The sequence below is a fragment of the Saccopteryx bilineata genome, chromosome 1, assembly GCF_036850765.1.
Source record: "Saccopteryx bilineata isolate mSacBil1 chromosome 1, mSacBil1_pri_phased_curated, whole genome shotgun sequence".
NCBI lineage: Eukaryota > Metazoa > Chordata > Mammalia > Chiroptera > Emballonuridae > Saccopteryx > Saccopteryx bilineata.
The window spans coordinates 344,482,129-344,507,029 of record NC_089490.1 but is presented as its reverse complement, the minus strand read 5'-3'; the positions used below and the strand labels follow the sequence as shown (position 1 = coordinate 344,507,029).

Here is a 24,901-nt window from a genome sequence, read left to right as displayed (position 1 = left end):
AATGTCAAGTGCATTATCCTCAGTGAAAGAGCCCAGACTTGAAAGTCTACATACTGTGTGATTTTATTTATATGCCATTCTGCAAAAGGCAGAGCTATGGCAGAAAAACAGATCAGTGGTTGCTTAAGGGCTGAGGACAGAGAAAGGAGTTGACTATAGCCTAACCAGGTAGTGGTGCAGTAGATAGAGCATCGGACTGGGATGTGGAGGACCCAGGTTTGAGACCCCAAGGTCACCAGCTTGAGCACGGGCTTATCTGGTTTGAGCAAGGCTCACCAGCTTGAGCCCAACCAAGGTTGCTGGCTCAAACAAGGGGTTGCTTGGTCTGCTGTACACCCCTCCCCCATCGAGGCACATATGAGAAATCAATCAATGAACAACTAAGAGGAGTTATAGAGGTGCACGAAAAGAGCTTTTCAAGGTGATGGAAATGTTTCACATCTTGATTTTGGTGGTGGGTATACAACTGTATGTATTTGTCAAAACTCACAAAATGTACACTAAGGGTGAATTTTACCAAATGAAAATTACATCTCAATTAAACAAACAACTGAGTTTCTCAAAGCTTCTCTCTTCCCTTACAGCTCTCAGCCTGACACCATTCAGAAACCTGTAGTAGGGAAAGGAAGGATTGTTTGTCTCTCCTTTGTTCTGTGTCTTCGTCTGTGAATCAGGCTCAGGGATGCATGGGGCTCCTGGGAGGTAAGGAAAGTGATGGCCTGTTTGAAACAGAATCATTATAAGCTGGCATTAGACACTTCTGAGTGGTACATGCCCAAAGTCTTGTTCTTGCTCTCATGATGTAAACATTTTGGGGGGTTGTGGAGCCTCTTTGTGGTCTCCTTCTGCTAATTCCTGGGCTTAGGGGACATACCCCTGGCTGACCACCTGTGCCTGGCCCCTCCACTCCAACTGAGGGGTCTTTCTTCAGGCGGAAGACTTCTTGGACAAGAATCTCCCAGGGTAGCTCATGTCCAGCTACCTTGCACTATGTCTAACTGGTCCTTTTTTGAAAACATTTTTTTCTTTTGCTGCCAAGTTCTGAAAGCACAGGCTGCTCCCACAGCAGCCTCCGACCCCACCTCGGCTACCACCACGGCAACTCCCACCATCTTTTCTCTTCAGATCTCTCCATGGGAGAGGGGAGCTCAGGCTCTGTGTCCTTTAAGCTCCAGAAAAGCCCCAGTCACTTGCCTTGAGCTGTGTAGGGTGACACACAACATCTTGCCCCGTGGGAAGCCTCAGCCCTGTCCTCCTCTGCCAGGACAGTGCCTGCAGTGAGGCTGGAGGCGGATGATGGGGTGAAGACGTCATGATCGCTGCTGGAATCCTTCTGGGTTGTGTCTGGTGCTGTTTTTAAGGTTCTGGGGGAGAGTAGCTATTCGGAGACAGGAAAAGTCCCATTTAACAACCCATTACACATAACTAATGTGTTTCTTTTTTAAAACAAAACTTGGATCTTTCACATATTTTAGAACCTGCCTTTTCACTACATATTAGGTTTTGAGCATCTTTTCATGTCAATAAATATATCTCTACATTGATATCATTCTAAGTGACTGATCAAATTCCTTTGATTAGATATGCTATAATTTATTATATCCAACCACGATAGTGCTAAGTTGTTTCTAACTTTAGATTATTATTAGTAATACTATAATTGAGTTAATTTAGGTGAAACTTATGAAGCTTTAGCTGCAGAGCTCCTCACTTCTTCAGGACCTATATCTGATTGCCCAGGAGGGTCTAGCAATTTTAAGATTTTATTTATTGATTTTAGACAAAGGAAAGAGAGAGAGAGAGAAGAGGGGCAGGGAAGAGTGAGAAGTATCAATTTGTAGTAGTTGCTTCTTATATGTGCCTTGACAAAGCAAAGGCAAGCCTGGGTTTCAAACCAGCAACCTCAGTATTCCAGATGCTTTATTTACTGTTCCATCACAGGTCAGGCAGGTCTAGCAATTTTATATTCATGAATTTGTCTTTTTTTTTTAAAAGGGGCCCTCTAAATTGTATAAGCTTCAAAGTCCAAAAAGCTGGATGTGCCCTTGGCTATGATAAACAGCCTCACACTCAATTTTCCTTTGGCTACATCTTTATTTCCTTAGGATAAACTAGAAACAGAATTGCTGGGTTAAAGCAGATGCACATTTTTAAGATTCTTGGAACATATGGCCAAAGAGTCCTCCAGAAAAAGTGATTTAATTTGCACCTCAACCTTGCCCTAAACAAGAACACTCAAGACTGGAATGGTTTCTATGGGATGGTGTTTCTCTATTATTGTGGTTCAGTTGTAGCTGCCATGAACACCTTCTCCAAAACACAGGGGTCTTGACTTGAGGTCCAGGGGTAGAATTCTTGGGGTCTGTGGACTTGGATGAGAAAAAAATTACATCTTTATTTTCATCATTAGCCTCCAACTAAAATTTAATAGCTCTTCCAGTCATGAACATAGGCCACAAATCCTCACAGTATCACCAGTCCCTGTGACATTAGCAGTCCTGTCACCAACAGAAATCACAGATGTTTTCATGCCGTTACAGCTGTTGCAAATCTCTCAAAATATTGTTCATACTCATCAGTGCTTCAAAATTACAATAGTTACTGGACTTGCCACTAGATATCATTATATAATGTGTTAATAAAAAACATGTATTACCAAATCACAATTATTTTTTAATATTTCAATAACTGTAGTCAATGTAATGGATTTCTTTGTAATAATGTGTATTATTTGTTTTATGAATTTGAAAACCTTATTCTGAGAAGGGGCCCATAAGCTTCCTCAGACTGCCAAGGGGACCCAGGTTTTTAGATTTCCCAGGATTTTGAGAAAAATCAAAAATCCAGATTTTCATATGTTCCCATATAAAGCAATACTTCCAGTTTTCCGATGTTGGCAACTAACCCAGATTTACATAAACCACTGCCTGGGCCAAACAAAGCATGCCTGAGGGCTAAATTGGGCCCATAGGCCACCCGTTTTCAACCTTTGCTCTGGGAGGAGAACAGAATTCCAGTTAGGGTGGAACAAATTCACTCTGTGGGACAGAGCAACAGGGATTCTGAGCTCCCCACCCACACTTCCACTCTGCTCCCATAAACCAGGAAGACGGGATTGAATGGAGCCTTGGTCTTGGGGGGAGAGGTCATGGGAGAAGGAGTGTTTTGGTGGTCATTGAGGGTTCCTGCAACCTGGCTGCAGGCTGGGCAAGAATAAGTCTGGATGGAAGCAGATGCCACGGTGGTGAGGGCAGCAAAGGGCTGTGGCAACAGGGGAGCCATTGAAAGATTGTATACCTAGAAAACTCAAGGGCCTCTAGCAGAAAAACAAAAACCAAAAATAAATGCAAACACAAAGAAACAAATTTTAAAAACTTTTTTTTGAATTAAGAAAAATTGATAAGGTTATTGGATACAATATAAATATACAAAATCCAATCGCTTTGCTCTGTTTTGACAATAAACATGTAAAAAATGAACAGACACTCTCATAAGTTGCACTTGTGGAAATGTAAACTATAACTGTCCTTTGGAAAGGGAAGCTTTATTAAAATTACACATAATATGTATATAATATCTATCCATGGACCTAGAATCCCACTTAGAAGTGCTTATCCAACATAAATGCAAATCCCAGAGACTCTAGTCATGTGAACAAGAATATATTTGCAGCATGTTTATAGCTTCAAAAAAAAGGTAAATATTTATCAATCGGTGAATGGCTGAATAAATTTTGGAATATGCACATTATGAAATGTTACGTACTGTCAAAAATGAATCAGTTATGTCAGTTTGGGGGGACTTCCTTGAAGTGAGCTTGAATAATAAAAGGAAGAAGCAGAAAAATGTATAAAATACAGTCCCATTTGTATAAAACACGGATACATGCATATATGTATTTGCATATAATTTAAATGTGTTAATGACTGATGATGGAGAAAATATACAGAAGGTTAGATATGGGAATGTTAATAACGTATCTCGAATGAAAGAGGAGTGTGCAAGGTGACATGGGTGGGGGAGAAATGGAGGAGGGAGATAAGCCCATAAAAGCAGGGGCCTTTGGAACTAGACTCTCCTAGTTGCAGCCTAGCTGGCCCCCTACCCTTACAGTGATGACTCCTGACAGCCCTTCCTTAGTCGTCCTCCCCCATCATGTGGCCTTCCGTATCTGTCTCCATGATTCTAGAATGGGCAGCCAAGGCACCACGGAGTGGGGGAAGCAGGGAGGGACCCAGGAGAGGGGCCTGATTTCAGTGCATGAAAATGAACCTCAGAGTGTTGTGTTGCTCTTTCTCTCTGCAGGCATTTTGGCAAATTCATGGGAGTGAGGGGCAAAGGTATACTAATTTACTTAATCAACTTAAGTCCTCCTGCAGTCTTAGTTTACAGATTACATCCTCAGAGAGAACTTCTTTGAGTCCACTCAGTTCAGTTACATCTCCCTATTATTTCCTTTCAAGGGTCTCATCATAATTTGCCATTTTATCTTTATTCAAATGTATGTGTCTGGGTGTTTAATGTCTATTTCCCCCAATAAACAGTGAGCACCACAAGCAGAGAGACCTGGTGTGTACAGCACCTAGCATGGCTTATAGCAGGGGCTTAAGAAATTTCAGCTGAGTTCAGTAATTCACTTACTTATTCTCTTTGTCATTGACTCACTCTTTTATTCATTCTTTATTCATTTATTTCCTTATTCATTCCAGAAACATGTGCTTTTGGCTAATGACTTTTTCCCTGATCAGAGTCTCCCATTTTCGAGGGTGGCTTTTTGGAGGGATGTTGGAATGGGGATATGACTGTAGAATTCCAGGAATGCATCCACATTGGGAGAGCTGGGTGAGTTGGAAATTCTTCAGGGAAGGAGGGAAGATTCCAGATGGAAGGTAAAAGCAGAAGGTGCTATAGGGTCAAGAAGGACAAAGTTGGGAGTGATAGGATGAAGGCTGGGCCTGGGCAGACTGCTCCCTGCCCCACCCACAACGGCATCCCCCCCCCCCCCCCGACTCGCTCATGCATTTGCTCTGTCCAGTTTCTGCACTCTGGAAGAGCCTCTCCCCATCTTCACAAGCTGAAATCCTACCCTAACTAACAGAGCCAGCCCAGATGTCCTGGAAGTCCACCTCACTCCTCCAGCTGGAAGGACCACTCCCTGTGGCAAACAAATCCCCTGAACACAAAATCTGGACCTCCCCTGTGGCGCTGACCACTTCCTGTCCGTGCTGTGGTATGGCCTATCCCTCCACCCGAAAGGCAGTGGTTCCTTCTGACTGTTCCCAGGGGTCTCCCCCCTCCCCAGGACTTGGCAGAGAGTGGATGCTCACGCCACTCTGTGCGCTTGAGGGGCAGTGGTTACGACCCCATTTTATGAAGGGGGAGCTGGAGGCACAGACAAGTAGCTCGGCCTGCCTTTGTTCCCAAAGCAAAACAGTGGCAGACTCAGGCCTGGTTTCTGATCCCAGAGGCAGCGCTCTTTTCAGGGTGGCTTGGTGGGAGGTGAGAGCAGGGTGGGTGGAGTAGGGAGCTGGGTCCTGAGAACCAGCAGGCCAGAGAGTTGTAGAGTTTGCATGGCCAAGTTCAGGGAAAGCACAGCTGGGGAGGAGCCAAGGTATTTATTATGCTTGGTCTCCAACTCCAAACAGAGCTGATGGATGGAGCTGCTCCAGTTCCTATAAACAGCTTGGGCCTCCCTCCCCTCCACCCGACCCTGTTCTCACCACCACGGTCCCAACTGCTTCCAGTAAGACTAAGACTGGCTGGAGGGAAGAGAGATGACCAAGGGAGGAAAAGAAGAGGAGAGTGGGGGGAGGGGAAGGAGAAGATCAGACAGGGTCTTAGAGGCAAGATGAAACTGGAGGGAAATGAAAGGAGGTGAGAGAAGATTGTTTCTCTGCCACAGCACTGGCCACTGCTGCTTTTGGGCAGCACACACCCTGCATCCTTTTCTGTGTCCTCTGTGTCCCCTGGATTGTCTGAGAAACTGTCATCCCATTCTCTGAGGGCTGGTCTTAATCCCCCCCAAGTTTCTTAGTCTCAGAGAGCAGGGGCTATTCATTCAGAAAACCTTTTCTGAACTCCCTTCTGCATTGGCTCACGGGCCCTGGGGACACAGAAATGACTCCAGTAGTGGCCTAACCCTAGGAGCTCTCCACTGGTGGCAGATCAGGCGGACATCCCAATGCTGTGGCCCAGGGCAGCTCTGGGCTCTGGGCAGCTGGAAGAGGGACGTCGGGGCAGTGTCCCCAGAGGAGGTGATGTGGGCAGTGGTGGAAAGATGAGCAGTTTGGCAGGTGGGGGCTGGGTGTGTGAGACATTTCAGGTGGAGGAAGTGGGAGAGAGCCTGGGGTGGGGGTGGGTCAGGAGGCAGTGCCCCCTAATGGTAGAGATCACTGGCTCTGGAGCTGAGCAAACCTGCATTTTTAAGTCTCAGCTTTGGCACTTCTCAGCTGTGGGAACTTGAGTCCCAGTTTCTCTAAATTGAGGATGATAATAATAGAAATATCTTCAAAGACGGTTAGAATTACACTTGACAATTACTGAGCACGTTCGGAAGCGCTCAGTTATTGTCAGCTCTGAACACAGGGTGAGAAGTGGTTAGAGAGAGAGGGGCTAGGCTGCTCGGGGGTCTCGGGGACTGGGCCTCAGAGCTGCCGAAGGGACAGGGGCACAGACAGCAGACCGTGACTCCCGGTCCCGGGAGGTGTGCTAGGTCAGGGGACTGGGAAGGGAGGCAGCTCCGGGCCGTGGATGCTGCCCACCTCTCCTCCCACCTGACCTCCAAGCCTGGCTCCTGGTCCCTCTGCCTCCTGGAATGCCAGAACAGCTCACCGAATAAATGGGTCTGGTGACCTGGCACCGCAGGCTGTCTGCAACTGAGTAGGCGAGGGCCTCCCCTCCCACTGGTACTTGCCGGATGCTCTGATGACCTAGTTGGCAGCTATGGCCACGTTTGGCTGAAAACAGGAATTTCTGCCTCACTAGGGGTCTTGACCAGGTGAGCAAACACTTCTGTTTGCCAGGAAAAGGGGTCAGGGGCCTGATGCACTGCTGGCTGGATGGGAGGTTCACAAAGCCCCGGGCTGAGCTCAGCCCTTCTACTGTCTTCCCTTAGGCCTTCATTGGACACCTGCGGGGTGTTAGAGCGTCGGTTCACATGCTCTCTCACTGCCCAGCCCCATCCATGAAATAGGCATTTAAATTTTTCCTTTGGAGAGTAGGAACTGGAAGCAGGAGTTGGGAGTTGAGAGGTCACAGACTAGAGAAGAAGCTGGTTGGAGACATCTCCAGGATGCCTTGGGGTGGGGGACTGGGGATGAGGCATCATTAAGCAAGAACTCGGGGGAGAAGAGGTTGGCGCCTGCAAAAGGGGTAGTGTTTGGGTGTCAGGAGGCTGAGAAGGGACAACAAGGACACATGAGGACAAACACAGGAGCTGCAAAGTGTGTTTGGGGGAGAACCACTCTATGTTCTCTAGACTCTGTCTCAGAGCCCCTCACCTGCCCTCCACCCTACATAGGGTGGCTCTGGTCCCTGCCTCAGACCCCACTGCCTGCAGTCTCACCCTCTACCTCCCTTCCTGGAACCAGGAGAGCTCTTCTGTTGGACTCTCCTGGTTCTTCTTCCAAGGTCAACCTTGAACTGCAGCCTGGCTGCTTACTCCCAATTCTCCAGCCCCTGGGAGAACTTTAGTACTTTAGCTGGGGAGGCTTCTGGGTATCAGGGTATCAGGGCTGAATGCTCAGAAGGGGATCCAGCTGGAGGTAGAGACGTGGGCATCATCATCTACTGGGGTGACTGTGGCAATGAGTGTGATGACATTCCCGAGGGAAGAGGGCCTGGGACAGGAGTCCTGGTAGTTGCCACTCAGATAGCTCAAGGCAGATGAGCAACACAGTGGGGCCTGAAAGATATGGCCTGAGAGGAAAGTGAAAACTGGGTGTGGGTCCTAAATGCCGGAGAGTGTGCCAAAGGGAGGGTGTGAATGATGGGGAGGATAGGGGTGATGGGGGAATAGGGGTGATGGGGAGGGATGGGGTGATGGGAGGATAGGGTTGATGGAGGTTAGGGTGATGGGAGGATAGGGGTGATGGGGGATGGGGTGATGGGGGAATAGGGGTGATGGGGAGGGATGGGGTGATGGGAGGATAGGGGTGATGGGGAGGGATGGGGTGATGGGAGGATAGGGGTGATGGAGGTTAGGGTGATAGGGAGGGATGAGGTGATGGGGATAGATGAGGCAATGGGGAGGATAGGAGTGATGGGAGGATAGGGGTGATGCTCTGATAGGGGGGTAGGGGTGATGGGGAGGATAGGGGGCCCCCACTGCCAAGAGGTCAAGGGAGTAACAGGCTGAAAAGTGCACTAAGGTTGGCAAAGGACACTCTTGGTGACCTTAGCCAGGGCAGTGTGGGGCTCTGAGGAGTTGAAGGCCGCCTGGGTGGTTGAGGGTGGAGGGGAGGGAGGAGAAGCTACTTAACCAAGAAGTTTGCCCGTGACATTGGGGAAGGAAGGGAAAAGTGGTTTAGGATCTTTGCACACTTTTTAAGATGGGCACAACTTGAGCACAGCTGAAGTCTGAGAGGAGGAAGTGACTAGAGGTGAGAGGAAAGTGAGAGAGCCAATGAGAGGAGGGAATGAAGACCCTGAGGGAGACAGAGGGGTGAGCGCAGGGAAAGGGCCCGACGTGTAACCACCGAAGGCCACCCTTTTCCCAGCGGTGGGGTGGGGGTGGGAGCAGGGTTTGTTGAGTGTGAAGGATGTGATTGGGGCTGAGGGCCCAAGGTCCGGGGTGGTGATGACCCAGAGCTTCAACCTCTGGTCTAGAGATCCTTGGCCTCTCTCCCTAGGCGCTCGCCACGAGGGTTCCAAGACCATAATGGGAGTAGAGGAGGGCAGGGCTTGAGCGGAGGCAATGGCGCTGATCACCTGAAGCAAGAACAAGGCTAGCAGGCCACACTATTTCTCCAAAGTTATTTTTTAATACATTCATATGGGTTATACAAAGAGCTAGTCCCAAGGCCTGGCCTGTGGCCTGGCTCCTGGGAGGTGAGAGCAGCATTGTGTAGTGTTTTCAAAGATCAGGCACAGAGAGGCTCACACCTGCCCCCAGGCCCGAGAAACAGTGTTTGTGTGCAGTCGGCACCTGTAATCACAACCGCACCTGTAATCACAGCCCCAACCGAGCCTGGATGCCCTGAGCTGCCCCTCAGGACCACAGGGCCCCAGATGAGGCCAGGACACGAAACTCCAGCCCTGGCTCTGCAACCAACTACCTGAGTCCTGGACCCTCTCTGGGCCTGTTTGCTCATCTGTAAAATGGGGCACAGAGTGGCATTTTCATAGTCTCACGCTTTCCCCAGTACTGCCCTGAGCTGCACTGTGGCCTCGCACAGGTGGGAGGTGAAGACAGCAGCCCAGGAGCCTCCTTTCTTCCCATGGCTTCCCTGGGTGTGAGGGGCAGGGGGTTAGATATGAATCGTTGTTTTTAGCCATTTTTTTTAGGGGAGTGGCAGGGAGGGGAATCCCTGCATGATGAGGACCAGGAAAAACCATTTGGCATCCGTGTTACCTTGTGATATGACAGCTGAGAGAGAAGGACGCCACCCAGGTTCAGCTCTCAACCCCCCACCCCTGCCATACACACACCCTTAATGAGGCCTGAGTCCATGTTTTTCCTACAGGCTCTGAACAATTCTGTTTCTCTTCCTAAGCCTCAGTTTCCCTATCTGTGCAATGAGGAGATGGGATTCAATGGTCTCACACTATAGGCTACACTCACTGCAGCACGGGAATGCAAGAGCAAAAAGAGGAAAGGGAGAACCCACCAGTCTGCTAAAAAGAGAACGAGGGAACCTGAGGCAGAGAAGGAGGAGAGGGCCCGTGGCTGCCTGTCTTCTCTGTGCCTGCTGGGAGAGAGGAGGGAGCGAAGCGGGTGGGGAGGGACAGCACAGGATGCTCCCAGGCCCTGTCCCCGCAATGAGGGCCACTTCCTGGCCACCTGACAGCCTGCAGCCTCCGCAGTGGCAAAGCTCTGTCCCTGGAGTCAGGACGATGTGACTCTGAATCTTAGTTATGGCCATCTCTTAACTGGGTCACACTGGAGGGAGATTCAGAGCCTCTTGTATAAAACGGGATCATACACCAGCCCCGCAGGGTTGTCATTAAGAGGCAGGTGCAGCCTGACCTGTGGTGGCGCAGCGGATAAAGCGCCGACCTGGAAACCCTGAGGCCGCCAGTTGGAAACCCTGGACCTGCCTGGTCAAGACACATATGGGAGTTGATGCTTCCTGCTCCTGCACCCTTCTCTCTCTCTCTCTCCTCTCTAAAATGAATAAATAAAAAAATAAAAAAAATTAAAAAAATTAAAAGAAAAGAAAAAAGAGGCAGATGCAGGCTTGGGTTTGTTACAGCTGCCAAGCCTGGTGCAAAGCAGAACCAGAGACCTAAGGCTCTAACTCCTGTCTCCCCAGCCAGGCTGGGGTGGGATGACGCAGGAAGTGGGGTTAGGGCAGTATTTGGACCAGTGTGTGCAACACAAGGGTGCCAGGTGGGAAAAGAGCCTGTCTAGAGCAGGAAACAGTATGGTCCAGTGCTGGCCGAAACCCAGGGCAACAGCCTCCTAACCCGGACGTGCTGGAGCCACCACAGTCTGCCTAAGAGCGCTGGATCCAAGACTACTCATGTGGCTCCAGTTCTCTTCCAGTTACAAGTTCCTCGTGTTCCAGAGAAGCTGAAAGTCATTATCAGAAGATGTGACAAATAGTCTGCTTGGAAAGGTCTCAAATTCTCTTGGTCTTTCCCCTCCCTGGCCCTGCAGGGGGCAGGACTCTCCACTCTCAGCTTGTGCTGCCAAGCTTTGCAGCCCGAGGCCCCACACTCTGTGTGGTCATTGCATGGCTCTGTGACCCCCTCCCCACCCAGACTGGGAGATGCTTGAGGGCAGGGATGTGTCTCCTTCACCAGTACCCCGGTGCCCAGAGCATGGTGGGGCACAGAACAGATGTCTGGTGAAGATCTGTTGATCTGATAGGTCAACCTCATTCTTTGTCACTCCCGGTACTGCTCAACTTCCAGCTTCCACAGTTGTACCACATGTGTGGCCGAGGATGTGGGTCACCTACTGATGCAGCCGGATGCAGGGAAACGAGCCCTGGGCTGGGATTTAGAGCTGCGAGTTCTGGGACCCTGGCTCACTGTGAGATCTTGGGTCAGACCTCAGCCTTCTCAGTGCCTCCGACTTCCTCACATAGCCTGGAAGGGTCTCCTGGCCGAGCTGGTCAGCAGCCTGGATTCCTTAGGCTTTGTACTGTTGGTTGAACTTCTGCTGGCGGATACAACAGCAGGTGGCCAGCATGGTGAGGACAACAGCAGAGACAAGTGCGAAGGTGAGGATTATGATGAGGTTGACATTCTTGAACCCGCCCTTCCCACAATCCTCGGGACGCACGTGGCTCAGGGACACCTCCTCCTGGGAGCCGAAGCGGCAGATCAGGTCCTGGGTGGCATCCACATCCACCCGGCCCTGGTGCAGCTGGGCCGCCAGCCAGCCATTGCCACAGCAGCTGAGCGGATTGCCCTGCAGGTAGAGGCGCCGGAGGCTGGTCTCAAGGCCACCCATGGCACTGCTGGGCAGCAGGCTGAAGCTGTTGTTCCTCAGATCCAGCACCTCTAGGGACACAGTCTGTGTCCAGGCCGGCAGGCGGCTCAGACGGTTCTCCGCGAGATTGAGCAGCTTGAGGCAGCTGAAGCAAGGCAAGTCTATCTGCAGGACCTCCAGCCCATTGCCCTGCAGGGCCAGGACCTCCAAGGAGGCCTCCAGGCCAGCCAAGGCCCCCATGGCCACATCCAGCCCAGGGTTGTAAGAGAGGTCCAGCTCAGTAAGTGGCGTGTGGAGGAAGGCACCTGCCCACAGTGTCTCCATCTCATTGTCCACCAAGTTTAGGATGCGGAGGGAGGAGATGCCAGAGAAGTCCACACAGCCTGAGGGTCCAGGCCCAACTGACCCCCCACAAGGGCTGACCCGGTTTCCCTGCAGGTTGAGCCTCTGCAAGCTGGCCAGGCCAGCAAAGGTGTGTGGGGGCAGGTACCGCAGGGCATTGTCCTGTAGAAGCAGCGTCCGCAGAGACCCCAGGGCTCTGGTGCCCAGCTCTAGTGTCTCCAATGCATTGTGGCTGATGTCCAGAAGCACGAGGCAGGGCAGGGAGCCCAAACGCTGAGCCACAAAGGCCCGTAAGCAGTTTCGGCTGAGGTTCAGGAAGCGCAGGGAGGTCAGGTGCTCAAGAAAGCCCTCAGGGACAAGCTCAATCTCATTGTAGCTCAAATCCAGATTCAAGAGCTGGGAGAGGGGATGGGTGCTGGCATTCCGGCTGGGGTTTGAGAGGGGCAAGGCTGACAAGCCCTTGGAAGGTGCTTGGCTAGCCTTTTCTCCCTGGGGTGTTCCCGCAGGGAGACGGATGAGGTTGTTGGACATGTTCAGGTAGATGAGTCTCGGCAGTGCGGCCAAGTCAGGGAAGTGGAGCAGTTTGTTTTCCCGCAGGTCCAGCCAGGTGAGCTGGTACCCAGCCTGGGGCTCTGGGGCCATCTGAAAGGCCTCAATACTGTTGCAGCTCAGGTCTAGCACGCGCAGTTGCTGGAGGCTAAAGTCGGAGATGCAGGTGAGGGAGTTCCTGGAGAGGTTGAGGTGGGTCAGGTGGGGCATAGCCTCGAAAGCACCATCCTCGATGTCCATCAGCACGTTGCTATGGAGGTCCAGCCACTCAAGTGCAGGTGTGCCCCAGAAGGTCTGGCGGGCAAGGCGAGTCAGGCTGTTCTCTCCCAAGGAGAGGGTGCGCAGGGCGGGTGCCTCCCCCAGGAGCTGCTCCACCAGGCCACTGTACAGGCTGTTCCCAGACAGGTCCAGGGACTTCACATGCAGCAGGGGGCCCAGACCACCAGTGCTCAGTGCCAGGTGGTTGTGGGCCAAGTTGAGGTGCTCCAGGTGGGACAAGGCCTGGAAGACACCTGGCTGGAGGAAGCTGATCTCATTGGAGCTCAGGTTCAGGTGACGAAGCACCGTGTATACGCCCAGGGGCAAAGCCAGGATGCTCCGAAGCTGGTTTCCAGACAGGTCAAGGGCCTCAATGTCCCGCGGAAGCATCGAGGGGACCTGGAGTAGGCCAAGGCCCTGACACAAGGCCTGCTTGTTCACCTGAGGAGGGGGAGGCAGGGAGAGGAGCAGGCATTAGTGGGTGCAGTAGGAGCTGGGATCAGACAGATGCCTCCAGGAAGGATGGCTTGAGCTCCTGCCGGGTTTGGCTAGGAGCTTTCTCCCCTGGTCTCCCAGGATGTTTGACGTTCCTCCATCGTAGCCTCAGCACCCATGTCTGGATGACCTCGTTCTGCTTCCTGCCCCTATCTCTGGCACCCAGTACAGTGCTGGCATCAGGGAGGGATTCAAGGAAGCTTTGATGGGTGGACAGATAGAGAGGTGACAGAAAGTTAGAAGAACAAATGAATAGAGAAAAATACCTGCACTGATTATTATCCCATTTTATAGGAAACTGAGCCACAGATCAGCTAGATAGACCCAGAGCCAGCAAGGAACAGAACCAAGCTGGGCCCCAGGCCTCCTGGCTCCACACCCTGGGTTCCTTCTTTGGGCCTGGGTAGTTAAATTTACCCAGCTGGTGTTAAACTAATTAACCCACATTGGGGGAATTGTTTCCAAAAGGGTAAATTTGCAATTTTCCCTCTTGTCATAAGTTTTTGGCTCTGCACTCTCAGATCTCATTCAAGCCCTCATTCCATGGGGTACGGCTCTGGCTCCCAGAGCTTGCTTCCTCGGTGACTCTCCCCAGAAATGTCCTTCTGCTGCTGCTGCTACCCACCCCCACCCCAGCAGTGGCTTCACTTCCCATGGCCCTGCCCAGATCTGCCCCTGGAGATGGGGGAGGGGGAAGGGGAAGGGGAAAAGGAAGGGGAAGGGGAAGATGGCCAGGGTCTCAACCCACGTTTTTCGACAACAAGGCTATGATTTCACTGTGGAAGCCCCATCAAGTTACATTACCACTCTGGTTTCTTTTTTTTTTTTTTTTTTTAATTTTTTATTTATTCATTTTAGAGAGGAGAGGGAGAGACAGAGAGAGAGAGAAGAGACAGAGAGAGGGGGGGGGAGGAGCTGGAAGCATCAACTCTCATATGTGCCTTGACCAGGCAAGCCCAGGGTTTCGAACCAGTGACCTCAGCATTTCCAGGTCGACGCTTTATCCACTGCGCCACCACAGGTCAGGCACCACTCTGGTTTCTTATTCAGAAAGTAACTCATCCTTCCTCAGCATCCACTCAGCATTTTAGATTTTACTTAGCATTTTCAGACTGGTTCTTCACAATAGCCTGCCTATCAATATGATCACCCCTATTAGAAACCTAAGCTCAGAGAGAATAATGGAGGTTCCACGATCAACTATCTGGTGAGGAACTGAGCTGGGTTTATATATATATATATCTATATATATCTATATGTCTATAGATATATATAGATATATAGATATATACAGATATATAGATATATATATACTTTTTTTTTTTTACAGAGACAGAGAGAGAGAGTCAGAGAGGAATAGATAGGGACAGACAGACAGGAACAGAGAGAGATGAGAAGCATCAATCATCAGTTTTTTGTTGCGACACCTTAGTTGTTCATTGATTGCTTTCTCATATGTGCCTTGACTGTGGGCCTCCAGCAGACCGAGTAACCCCTTGCTCAAACCAGCAACCTTGGGTCCAAGCTGGTGAGCTTTGCTCAAACCAGATGAGCCCGCTCTCAAGCTAGAGAGCTCAGGGTCTTGAACCTGGGTCCTCCGCATCCCAGTCTGACACTCTATCCACTGCGCCACTGCCTGGTCAGGCTGAGCTGGGTTTTGAACAGAGGTCTTTTAACGACCAAAGGCCCCACTTCTTTCCTTCTATCCCATGTACTTTCTGGGGTCAGAATTCTTTCCAGTAAGTGCAATCTTCCTCTTATCTTTTCTAGCCCACCAGGGACCCCAGCCTTTCTCAGCCAGTCTGACTTCTATCATCATCCAGCTCAGGCCCACTCCTGCCCCAGCTTCTGTCTTCGCTGATCCTTCTGACCCACCCACCAATCAAATACCTGACAACTGCCCCCAAATTCCACTCTCAGTGCTGCCCTCTGCTTGTGTCCCTCCAGGGCAAACTCCAGGACTCTCAGCAGGGTTCAAGACTGTTTGTGGCCACTGATAAACTCTCCCCTCTCCTCCCAACCCACTCCAGCCCAAACGCAGTGACCATATCTGAACACTCTCCATTGTGCCCTCCAAGTGCCTGCCCCTTGCTGTTTCTTGTGCTGGTTATACCCTTCCCAACCAGATCTTCCTGGTAGGGTCTCCTCTACCAGGAAGCCTTCCCTGACTACTGGCCAGATCAGGGCCTCTTTTGGGTTCTCACAGCCTCTGTGCTTTCTCTGTTACAGCTTTTGCCCCTGAATTGTGGCTGTGGTGGGACCTGCTAGACACTGAGCTCAGAGCAAACAGGGACTGGTTTGATGGATGTGGATGCCGTGGTCCTGGCTCACAGAAAGTGCTCAGTAAATTCTTTAATTAATGAAAGAGTCAAAGGCATCATTGGCTTAGTAAAGGTCTGAGGGACTGACTCAATCAATAACCTTTCTAAAGGGTAAGAAAAGGGATGATCCATACACTCAGACTAAATTCAAAGACTGTTAGAGCAAAAAGGGTCCAATCACCCAATTCTCAGATGGGGAGACTGAGCTTGAAGATAGCCTGGGTTCCCTGCCTGACCCCACTGTTGGCTTTCTCTCGAGAACCCCAAGATGAAGAGGGCAAAGAAATGGACTTTATGCCTCTTCTGAGTCCATGCATCACAGTGACCAGCCTTCTCAGAGGCTCAAGGACACCCCTGCAGTTGGGCACCATGTTAACCAGACATCTACCCTGGCTACCTTGCCAGTCCTGCCTGACTCCTTGCCCCTTCCTCCTTTACAACCTCTCAGCCAGCTGGGGCCACCAGGAATGGCCTTCTCATCCGGTCCTCAGCTCCCGGACCATCCTGATTAAAGAAGGAACAGCCAAAGAAACATAAACACCATACCTGCCACTAACTGTAGAGCATCATCTATGTGTCAGGCTTGTGCTGAATGCACAGATCCCTTGCCTCATTTAATGTCATAAGGCAGGTATCCCCAAACTATGGCCCATGGGCCACATGCAGCCCCCTGAGGCCATTTATCCGGCCCCCCGTCGCACTTCTGGAAGGGGCACCTCTTTGGTAGTCAGTGAGAGGAGCACTGCATGTGGTGGCCCTCCAACGGTCTGAGGGACAGTGAACTGGCCCCCTTTGTAAAAAGTTTGGGGACCTCTTTCTAAGGAGTATTTACCCCATTGCACCCCTAAGGAAACTGAGGCTTAGAGAAGGTGACTGCCCCAAATCAAATAGTCAGAGGCTCAAAACTACCACTGCGAGGTCCTTTTCCTATTGGTGCCAGCCCAGTCCTGACTGGGTGCCCTCAGCTGGTTGAGCACCCAGGTTGAGTCCTTCAGCACAGTAATAACACCAGCCACCACTTCCTGAGCAGTGACTGGGGCGGGGGGCGTTCTTTGCATCACATGTCATCCTACAGGAAAGCCCACATCCCATTTCACTTCTGGATACTCAAAGGCTCCCTTCTGAGAGTAGTCAGGACACAAAGCCAAGCCCAGAGCTTAAGACTTGCTTTCTGCCCAGGTGCCCAGGCCCCTGTCAGAGGCCCAGACGAGGCTGCTGGCAGGCAGGTGCACTGGGCTGGCCCACTCTCCAGTGCAGTCTGGCAAGGAGCTTCAAGGCCAGAGCAGCCCTCAGCACTCCATTGCACTCACCGCTGCAGGGGCTCGGGCCCCAGTGAGCCTGACTTACTTGGGAAAAGGTCTTGGGGGAATCAGCCCTTAGCCAAGTTCGGAGCTTCCCTCGACAACCCTCTACCTACTCTGGGAGGCAGGATGCCCCTGCCCATCTTTTTTTTTTTTTTAGGAGGGAAGAAGACTTGCCACCCAACTCCATTTAACCACCTGCAGAGAGAAAGGACGTGGGGTAGTAAGAGTCACCAGTAGTGGACATTATAAGCTCTGGAGAGCTGAGTTCAAACACTGTTGTTACTTCCTATCTGTGTAACCCTGGAGGGTCATATCTCCTCTCTCAGCCTCGGTTTCCTCAGCTGGAAAGAGGAGTTCTGGGCAGCAGAAAGGAGACAAAGCCCTCAGTATGTAGCATTTTATTTTTATTTTTCTTACTATTTTAAAAGTCATCATAACCCCTTTGATGGTAGTCCAGAAAGTACTTTCCTGCCTATTACCTCATTTGCCCCAATCCAAGGCTCACCCAACTCCCCGTCTTGTTGGGTGGCGCAGGCCCCTCACTTCGCTGAGCCCGTCTTCCCAGGTAAAACGTGGGCTGCACTTGGTGACATCTGGGGTCTTTTCTGCCTGTTAGTCTGGGTTCTGGGCATCTCAGAAGGGCTCTGAGGGGCTGAAGTGAGGTGACAACAGCAGGACGCTGAAATCCCAGGGCAGGGCAGCCGGGCCCTGGCAGCCAGCACATTCTGCGGCCACTCATTCTGTGTCAGAAGTTTCCAGTCCCGGGGGCGAGCGTGTCTGCCAGAGGGCCTGTCCCTTCCCAGCACAAGCTGCTGCCTTGACCTCAGTGCCTGCCCAGCCGTACTAGCGGACCTAGGTGGTCTTTTCCCTTGTGCCTCACAGGGTGACAGTAACTTCAGGGCTAGTCACCCTGGTTTGGGGTGAGGAAAAGGAACCAAGTGAATCAAACCTGGTCCCTGCCCGTAAGGAGTTCTTGGTCGGGCAGGCAAGACAGGCCTAGGCCTATTTTTTCAACTACACCATGTGCTCAACATTGAGAAGGAGGAAAGCTTGGGGCTGTAGAAGCCCAGAAAAGGGAGAAAACAGAATGAGGTCAGCCTAAGAAGGAGTAGAGGAGGCTTCCTGAAGGAGGTAGCACTTGACCTGGGCAGTAAGGAGTGAAAGACTTCTCAGCAGGGATGTGGTAGATGGGCCCAAACCAAAGAGCCCCATTAGAAAAGGGGATTTGTCCCCAGGAAGCCCCAATAACAGAAAAGTCCTTCCCAGCTGGTCCACCCCAAATTCTGCATCACCCAGCTAGATGCACTGCCCTGTGGGGGCAGCTTGGGGCAATACAGTCCAATATTGGCCCCACTGGTTCTAGCTGAATGACCTTGAACAAATCACCTAACCTCTCCAAGCCTCAGTTTCCCACTCTGTAAAATGACAGTAATGGTTCTTACCTGACAGGATTAATAGTAAATAAGGCATTTAAACATTCTAGCAGGTGCTAACTAAATGCAAGGCTTAAATGCACTAACTGCATTCCTTTTCTGACTCCTCTAACTTCTGGCTTCTGGGGCTGGGACAGGAGAACACCCTAGGGCTGGGGAATGAAGGACTGTGGGGAGCTTACCCTGCCTGGGCAGGGCTTCTTACCATCTCACAGGGCACCTTGTCTCGGAGCTGGGAGGCAGCCAGACCCAGGGTCAGCACGGCCAGGAGCAGCAGGATCTGGTGGCTCATGGCTCTGCCTAGGGCAGGGAGGAAAGGGGAACACTGTAAAACCTCAGGCTCCTCCCACTGCCCGCCCCCACCCTCCCATCCTGTCTGCATCTGTCCTGAAGGAGCCCCAGACCACAGCTGTATCTGAAATTAAGGTGCAATGAGGGGCTGTAGCCCATCGCAAAGGGCCTCCAGGGCCAAGACAAAGAGCTAGGCCATTCGCCCAGCTTGAGTTTCTAAGCAGTGGGTGACATGGTGAGATTTGGAATTCAAGACTCTACCTGGTGGAAGACAGTCTAGAGGGTAGAGTAGGAGGCAGAGAGACCCTAAGGGCTACCCTGAGCCAACCTCAGGGGTGGGGTAAGATGAGGTGGGAAATGGGCCTCTGACTCCATTTCTACCTAGGCCACAAACAGGTCACCCCACCCTAACGCCTCAGATCCCAAAGGGAATTTCCCCACCCCACCCCCACCTCTGGACTTTTATTTTGCCCGTTTTCTTTTGATTTTCTGCTTCTGGAGCCCCTGCCATTGTTTGAAGGCTGGGCCTGGAGCCTTGACAGGAAGCCCTACCAGGAGGCCTCCCGGCTCCCCAGGAGCAGGCTCGAGCCCTTCACTTTCACTGAAGCCACTGACAGCGCCAGGGCAGGGGACACTCAGGCCTGCGGGGCTGGCCCCTCTCCGTGAGCAGACAGGTTGAGGCTGCCGGGGAGCACAGAGGCCTCAGCAGGATGGAATCCCAGAGCTGTGAGGGGCTCACTCACTGAAGACCTGGGTCAAGTGCTAGGAATGCACAGATCAATCTATTAATTTCATTCACGCATTCACACTGTTACTGAATGCCTCCTCATGTCTAGCTTTGTCCTGGGAACTGAGGGCACAAACACACAGAAGTGACCATAATACATACAGAGCATTAAGGAAGACATAGAAAGCCCTTCCAAGAGCACTGGACTCAGTGTCACCCATATCCTATTGTTCTATCCGACTCCTTCACTTACCTACTGTGTGACCTTGTGCAAATCACATTACCTCTCAGAGCCTCAGTTTCCTTTTCTGAGGAAATGAGGTTAATGATCAAATGAGATATATTCTATGAAAATGCCACTAGAGAGCCCTTGTTATGCACCACTCTTCTCCATACTTCACATGTATTAACTCATTTAATCCCCGCAATAATTCAATGACTTGGCTCTATGATTACCATTCCCATTTTACAGACAGAGAAACTGAGGCTCAGAGAGATAAAGTAACACGTCCAAGGTCTCACAGCTAACAAGTCTGGCTCCTGGGTCTGTGCCCATAACCTCTACACCATAATGTCTCCCACAAGTGCTCAATAAATAAATAAGTGCTGAATCGTGACTCAGGGTGCTTTAGAAGAAGAGGCATTTATAGGACCTTTGAGGGCTGGGTCTTTATAGTTGGAATCCACTAGCATCCTTACTATGAATTTTAAGTGAATATGGCTGCTCTGAGGGCCTTTCTTGTTCAAACAGTGGTCTTCTAAACCTGTTCCCTGGATTCCCCCAGGCCATGGGCCTCTGCCCCCACAGCTGCTCTGTCTTCTCACCTGCAATACAGGTCAGACTTTCACAGGAAATTTTGTTCTTCTGTTTAAAAAGCAGAACATCACCACCCATCTGAAAGCTGGTATACTCAGAATTGAGTGGAAACCCCTCAGTGGGGCCTCCGAGGCCCTTGGGGAGTGTGCCGTGTGCCTGGCCAGCTCTTCTCTCCAATCTCATTTCTCACTGTTCCCTCTCCCACCCTGGGTTCTGGAAGCCTTCTATCTCCTTCAGTTCTCGGAGCCCCTTTTCTCTGCCCCAAACCTTCATTTTCTCCCCTCTCTTGTGCTAAATAACTCCTCATCCTTTGGGTCTCAGCTTCGATGTCACCTCCTCTAAGAAGCCTTCTCTGGTTCCCCAAGTCTAGGTTATATATTGGCTCTTCTTCTAGGTTATTACAGCCCCTGAGCTTCCAGTGAGCACAGCACTGAGCAGTTCATGGTTTATTCCCTCCCCCATAGGAAATGTCCCTAGGGCAGAGGGGCTCACTGTCCTCTGGGACCCATCTCAAACCACATATAGGCAGGGGGAGGCACTGAGATTGGCATGAGGCATCTCAGTGACATGGTGACACTGGCGAGAGCGGTTGCTCTCCTTGACTCTCCCTTCACCTCCTTGCCATACTCCTCCCTTTCAGTGGGTTCTATCTGTTCTCCCCGAGAAACAACCACCAGATCTGCCCACCTTTCTCCTCTATCACTGCCGCAGACAGAGGCACCACCATGACCCTGGGCCTGGACCACAGCAACATGCTGCTTTTACCCTGACTTCTTTCAGTCTGTCCTACACATAGCTGCCAGAGAGATGTCGTTAAATCATAGATCAGCTCATGAATCTCACTGTTTAAAAATCTCCAGTATAATACAGGCTTTACACCTCTCTTCTCTGACTCCATCGACCATTTGCCCTTCCCTTACCAAATTCTAGCGTTTAGCATTCTTCTTGCCTTTCCTCAAATAGAGCAAGTGTATTCCTGCAGAAGGCTGTTTGCCCTGTGGCTCTGTCCACCTGGAATCCTCTTCCCCAGACTCTCATGTTCTATTGTTTCCATTGCATTGATCATTTCCTGATAATCAATTTTTTATTCTGTGAGGACAGGGGTCTAGTGAGTGGTTCTCATCAAAGATCTATTGAACAAACAGCAGAGTAAGGGGTAGAAATGGGCTGAGGGCTAAATGTGAGGTGAGGACAAGGAAAGGCTGACAGTTCAGAACCAGAGGCATTGCTGCCCAAAAGGGTTTTCATTTCCCCCTTCTCTGCCTGCCAAATCCCACTCTACCCACAAGTGAGCATCAGAGCATCCAGCAGGGACTGTCCCTGCACCAGTGGAACTCTGCCCTGGCATCTGACAGAAAGGGGCGCCTCAACTGTTACCATCCATCGACAGTGCCAACGATGTGTAGAAGTTGAGGACAGTAAAAAGTTGACTTACAAGCAGGAAGACTTGGGTCACTTAGACCCAAACTCACATCCAGACTCTACTGCTCACCAGCCTGTTCCCTGGGACAAGTCCTTTAACCATTTAGTGCCTCAGTGTCTCCTTGGTAGGGCAAGTAGCCTGGTTCCCATTTTGCCGCTGCATGTCCCAACCCTTGTGATGATCAAGCTGAGAATGCCTGTGGATGTGCCCTGGACACGTATTATCTTTTTAGCTTGGACAATGATTCACAGGGTTGAATAAACCCAGGCAAGGTATGCTGAGAATGGAGGCCTCAGGCCTGCAGACAGGCAGACAAGAGAGCTAGGCAAGAGATATCTTAGGATTCGGATTGAAATGAGACATGCTAAAGAATATCTGTGTGTGTGTGTGTGTGTGTGTGTGTGTGTGTGTGTGTGTGTGTGTGTGTGTGTGAAAGAGAGAGAGAGAGAGAGAAAGAGCGGAAATGAGGTGGGGCAATGCCTACTATCATAAATAAGCCCATCCTTACTATTTAAGGATGTTAGACACTCTTCAAAGTACCTGACCTATATTATCTCAATTCTCACAACAAATCAACAAAGTAGTTATTACAATTTCCATTTTACAGATGAGAAAACTGAGGCTCAGAAATGACTTACCCCATAGTTACTCAGCTCATAAATGTTTGGGGATTTAGCCCAGGTCTACATGACCCAAATGCTGTTTTCTCTAGCAGGAGCTGAGCTGCTGCCGCCTATAGAACTGTCCTCAATTTGCCCAAGAGGATGAGGCTCAGAAAAGTGACTTACCCAAAGTCACACAGTCAGTTAACAGAGTCAGGATCAAAATCCAGCGTGAATACCTCCAAAGCAAATGTTTCCACTGCATCTGGCCAAGATCTCCCTCTCTAACCCCCACTAATAGCAGCCCCCCCACATCCACAAGTTGACAGGCTCCCAGTGCTCCCCCTCCTCTCAGCCAGGATCACTGGCACAGTGGGGTCCTGGGAGAGCTGCCGTGGAAGTCCCTGCCCAGCAGTGAATCACTAAGAGCAGACATGTGCATCCCACGGGGGATTTAGACCTTAACCCAAAGGAATGTGACTATGATGGTGGAATTTCAGGCAGCTCAGGGTGGGGGTGGGGGTCCTTCACATCTTACCACCCATAAAGAAGGCTGGCTTCCCAGCCCCTTGGAGAGAAGTGGGTGTCCCCCCCCCATTGGGCAGGCTATCTGGAGCAGTGGTATGGGAAGCCCCACCACAGCCAGTCCGGTCAGAGGATGGTAGAGATCTGGATTCAAGTCCTGGTCTGTCCTTGCCTAGCTGTGTGTTCCCGCTAAGTGCTGGCCATTCTGCCCTTGTTTTCCCACCTGTCAAATGGGAACGCTGGCCTCCCCTTACAGGAAAGATCCGTTGAAACAGGAGCCTAGGAGACCTCTTGGGCAGAGGGAGGGTCAACTCTGGCTCAACGCTCAAGGTGGGTGTCGGTGGCAGAAAGGGCTCTTGGGGGATAGGGATCGGCGTCCTGATGGGCTGACCCCTGCCCAGCTCCACGCGATCTCTCAAGAAGGGCGCGGGACAGCGGGTTCCCTAGGGGGCCCGCCCGCCTCGCTCGCTAAGGGCTCCTACCTGGCTCAGCGCGGCCGCCGCTCCTCTCCCGGGCAGCCCCGGCACATTTTGCGCAAACCTGCCCCCCCCCCCCGGTCCCACCCCGCGCCAGACCCCGGGGTCACGGCCCGAGGAGGCACACGGCAGCTCCACAACCCCACGGGAGCCCGACCCGCGAGGGGGCGGCTTGGGCTCCAATTTAAATACCTCTCCCGTCCCACCACGCCCCCCCCCTCAGCCAAGCCGCGGGGTCCTAGCGCCCTGCCAACGCTTCCCAGCTAGACTCGGTTTATCCGGAACCCACGAGGGAGTGAAGCATCTCCCTTACGCTGAAACCCCGGCTGGGAAGGGGCGGGTTGCAGAGGGCGAAATGGAAGGACGGGAGGAAGAGGGCTCTCTGAGGAAACCCAGTGCGAGCGAGGCTCGGCCCGGGGCCGCACGTGCGGTTCGTGGCCCCGCGGGGTCCTGAGGGGCGGGTGGCTCTAGAAGCCACAGGTCCTCAGAGGAAATCCGGCCTGGCCCCGATGTCCCCGCTGCCGGCGCCGCCGCACTTAAGAAGAGGGCTTGGGGGGCGGGAGGGGGAGCAAACAAGAGAAGCGACCGCGGGGTGAACGCGGAAGGAAATGACCCTTTACTGGCCCTGGGGCGGTCACGGAGGGGTTTCCCCCGGACCGCGCAGTCTCCTCTGGGCAGTGCAGGCAAGTCGCTCCCCCTCTGGATGTGCTCTAGTATCCAGGACCTGTCGCCGACCTAAGCAACCCTCAGACACGGTGCCATCAAAGCTTCCCGTTTTCAGATTGAGAAACTGAAGTTAGGGATGGGGACAGCGAATATAAATAAAAACCTGCGACTGATAAGATCCCTACTTATATTTGGGAAAACTGAGTCTCAGAAAGGTTATATGGCATATCCAAAGTCATATAGCCCATAAGAGGTTGAGATCTGAGCTCAATTTGTCCACAAAGCTAAATTTAGGCCAATTTGAGTGCCCCTTTCCAGGCACCGTTTTCTTCAGGTTGTTTAAATGCAGTGCAAAGAGCACGGTGGTATTAGTGTCTTTTACATCAGAGGTTGAGGCACATCTTCCCTAAAGCCACACCCTCTTCTACATGCCTTGACCCTACCAAATCACAGGTACTGTGCCCTGCTGGGTGTGGACTCAGGATGGGGTACTTGCAGGAAGAGGGTCAGAGCTGTCCTTGGCGTCCTGGTTCCCAGTGTAGAAGGAAATTATTCCTCTTCCATGGGGTTTCTCTTCCTTGATGGAGTGGCACAGGGTGCCCCATTTTACAGATGGGAACTGACCACCCAAAGCCTGTGATAAATTAGGGGAAAGCTGGGCTTAGAAACAGGGTTCCCTGAATGCTAGATGGTTGCTGCTTTTCCTTTCTCCCATCTGGCCCACTATGAGGATGGGCCTGCTTACATGGGGACAGAACAGAGAAGACAAGCTATGATAGCGTGTGGCCCGGGGCCTAATCTAGCCTCAGAGGACGCTATCAGGGAAAGCTTGCCTAAGGAGGGGCCTAAGCTGCAATGAAGACATGGGTAGGGAAGGTTGCAGGTTGTAGGCAGGGTGTCCAGACCTCCACCTTCCCTCCCAGTCACCTGAGGCTTCAGATCTATGCTCAGGGAGGGCCCAGCAGGTCATTCCAACCCCCTCTCTGGGCTCCACTGCTCACCTGGTCAAATGGAACCTCAGTATCCCTGTCTGTAAAGTGAGGAAGATAGTAGCTACTTCTCAAGGTTGGTGC

The 24,901-nt window shown here is 51.5% G+C and overlaps 1 protein-coding gene across 3 annotated transcripts; it reads right to left on the bottom strand.

Moving 5' to 3' along the window:
- Nucleotides 1-8,970: 8,970 nt before the first annotated feature.
- Nucleotides 8,971-23,584, bottom strand: LRRC32 (leucine rich repeat containing 32). 3 transcript variants are annotated; one of them, XM_066249746.1, is made up of 3 exons: nucleotides 23,169-23,584; nucleotides 18,507-18,601; nucleotides 8,971-13,189 (listed from the first exon to the last, which is right to left on the bottom strand). In XM_066249746.1, exons 2-3 carry the CDS (start codon nucleotides 18,591-18,593, stop codon nucleotides 11,297-11,299), a joined length of 1,980 nt encoding a protein of 659 aa, XP_066105843.1. In that variant the 5' UTR covers nucleotides 18,594-18,601; nucleotides 23,169-23,584; the 3' UTR covers nucleotides 8,971-11,296. The 3 variants fall into 3 exon arrangements, with proteins under 3 accessions (XP_066105843.1, XP_066105851.1, XP_066105838.1); XM_066249754.1 differs by lacking the exon at nucleotides 23,169-23,584 and adding an exon at nucleotides 22,910-22,960; XM_066249741.1 differs by lacking the exon at nucleotides 23,169-23,584 and adding an exon at nucleotides 22,348-22,448.
- Nucleotides 23,585-24,901: the final 1,317 nt, after the last annotated feature.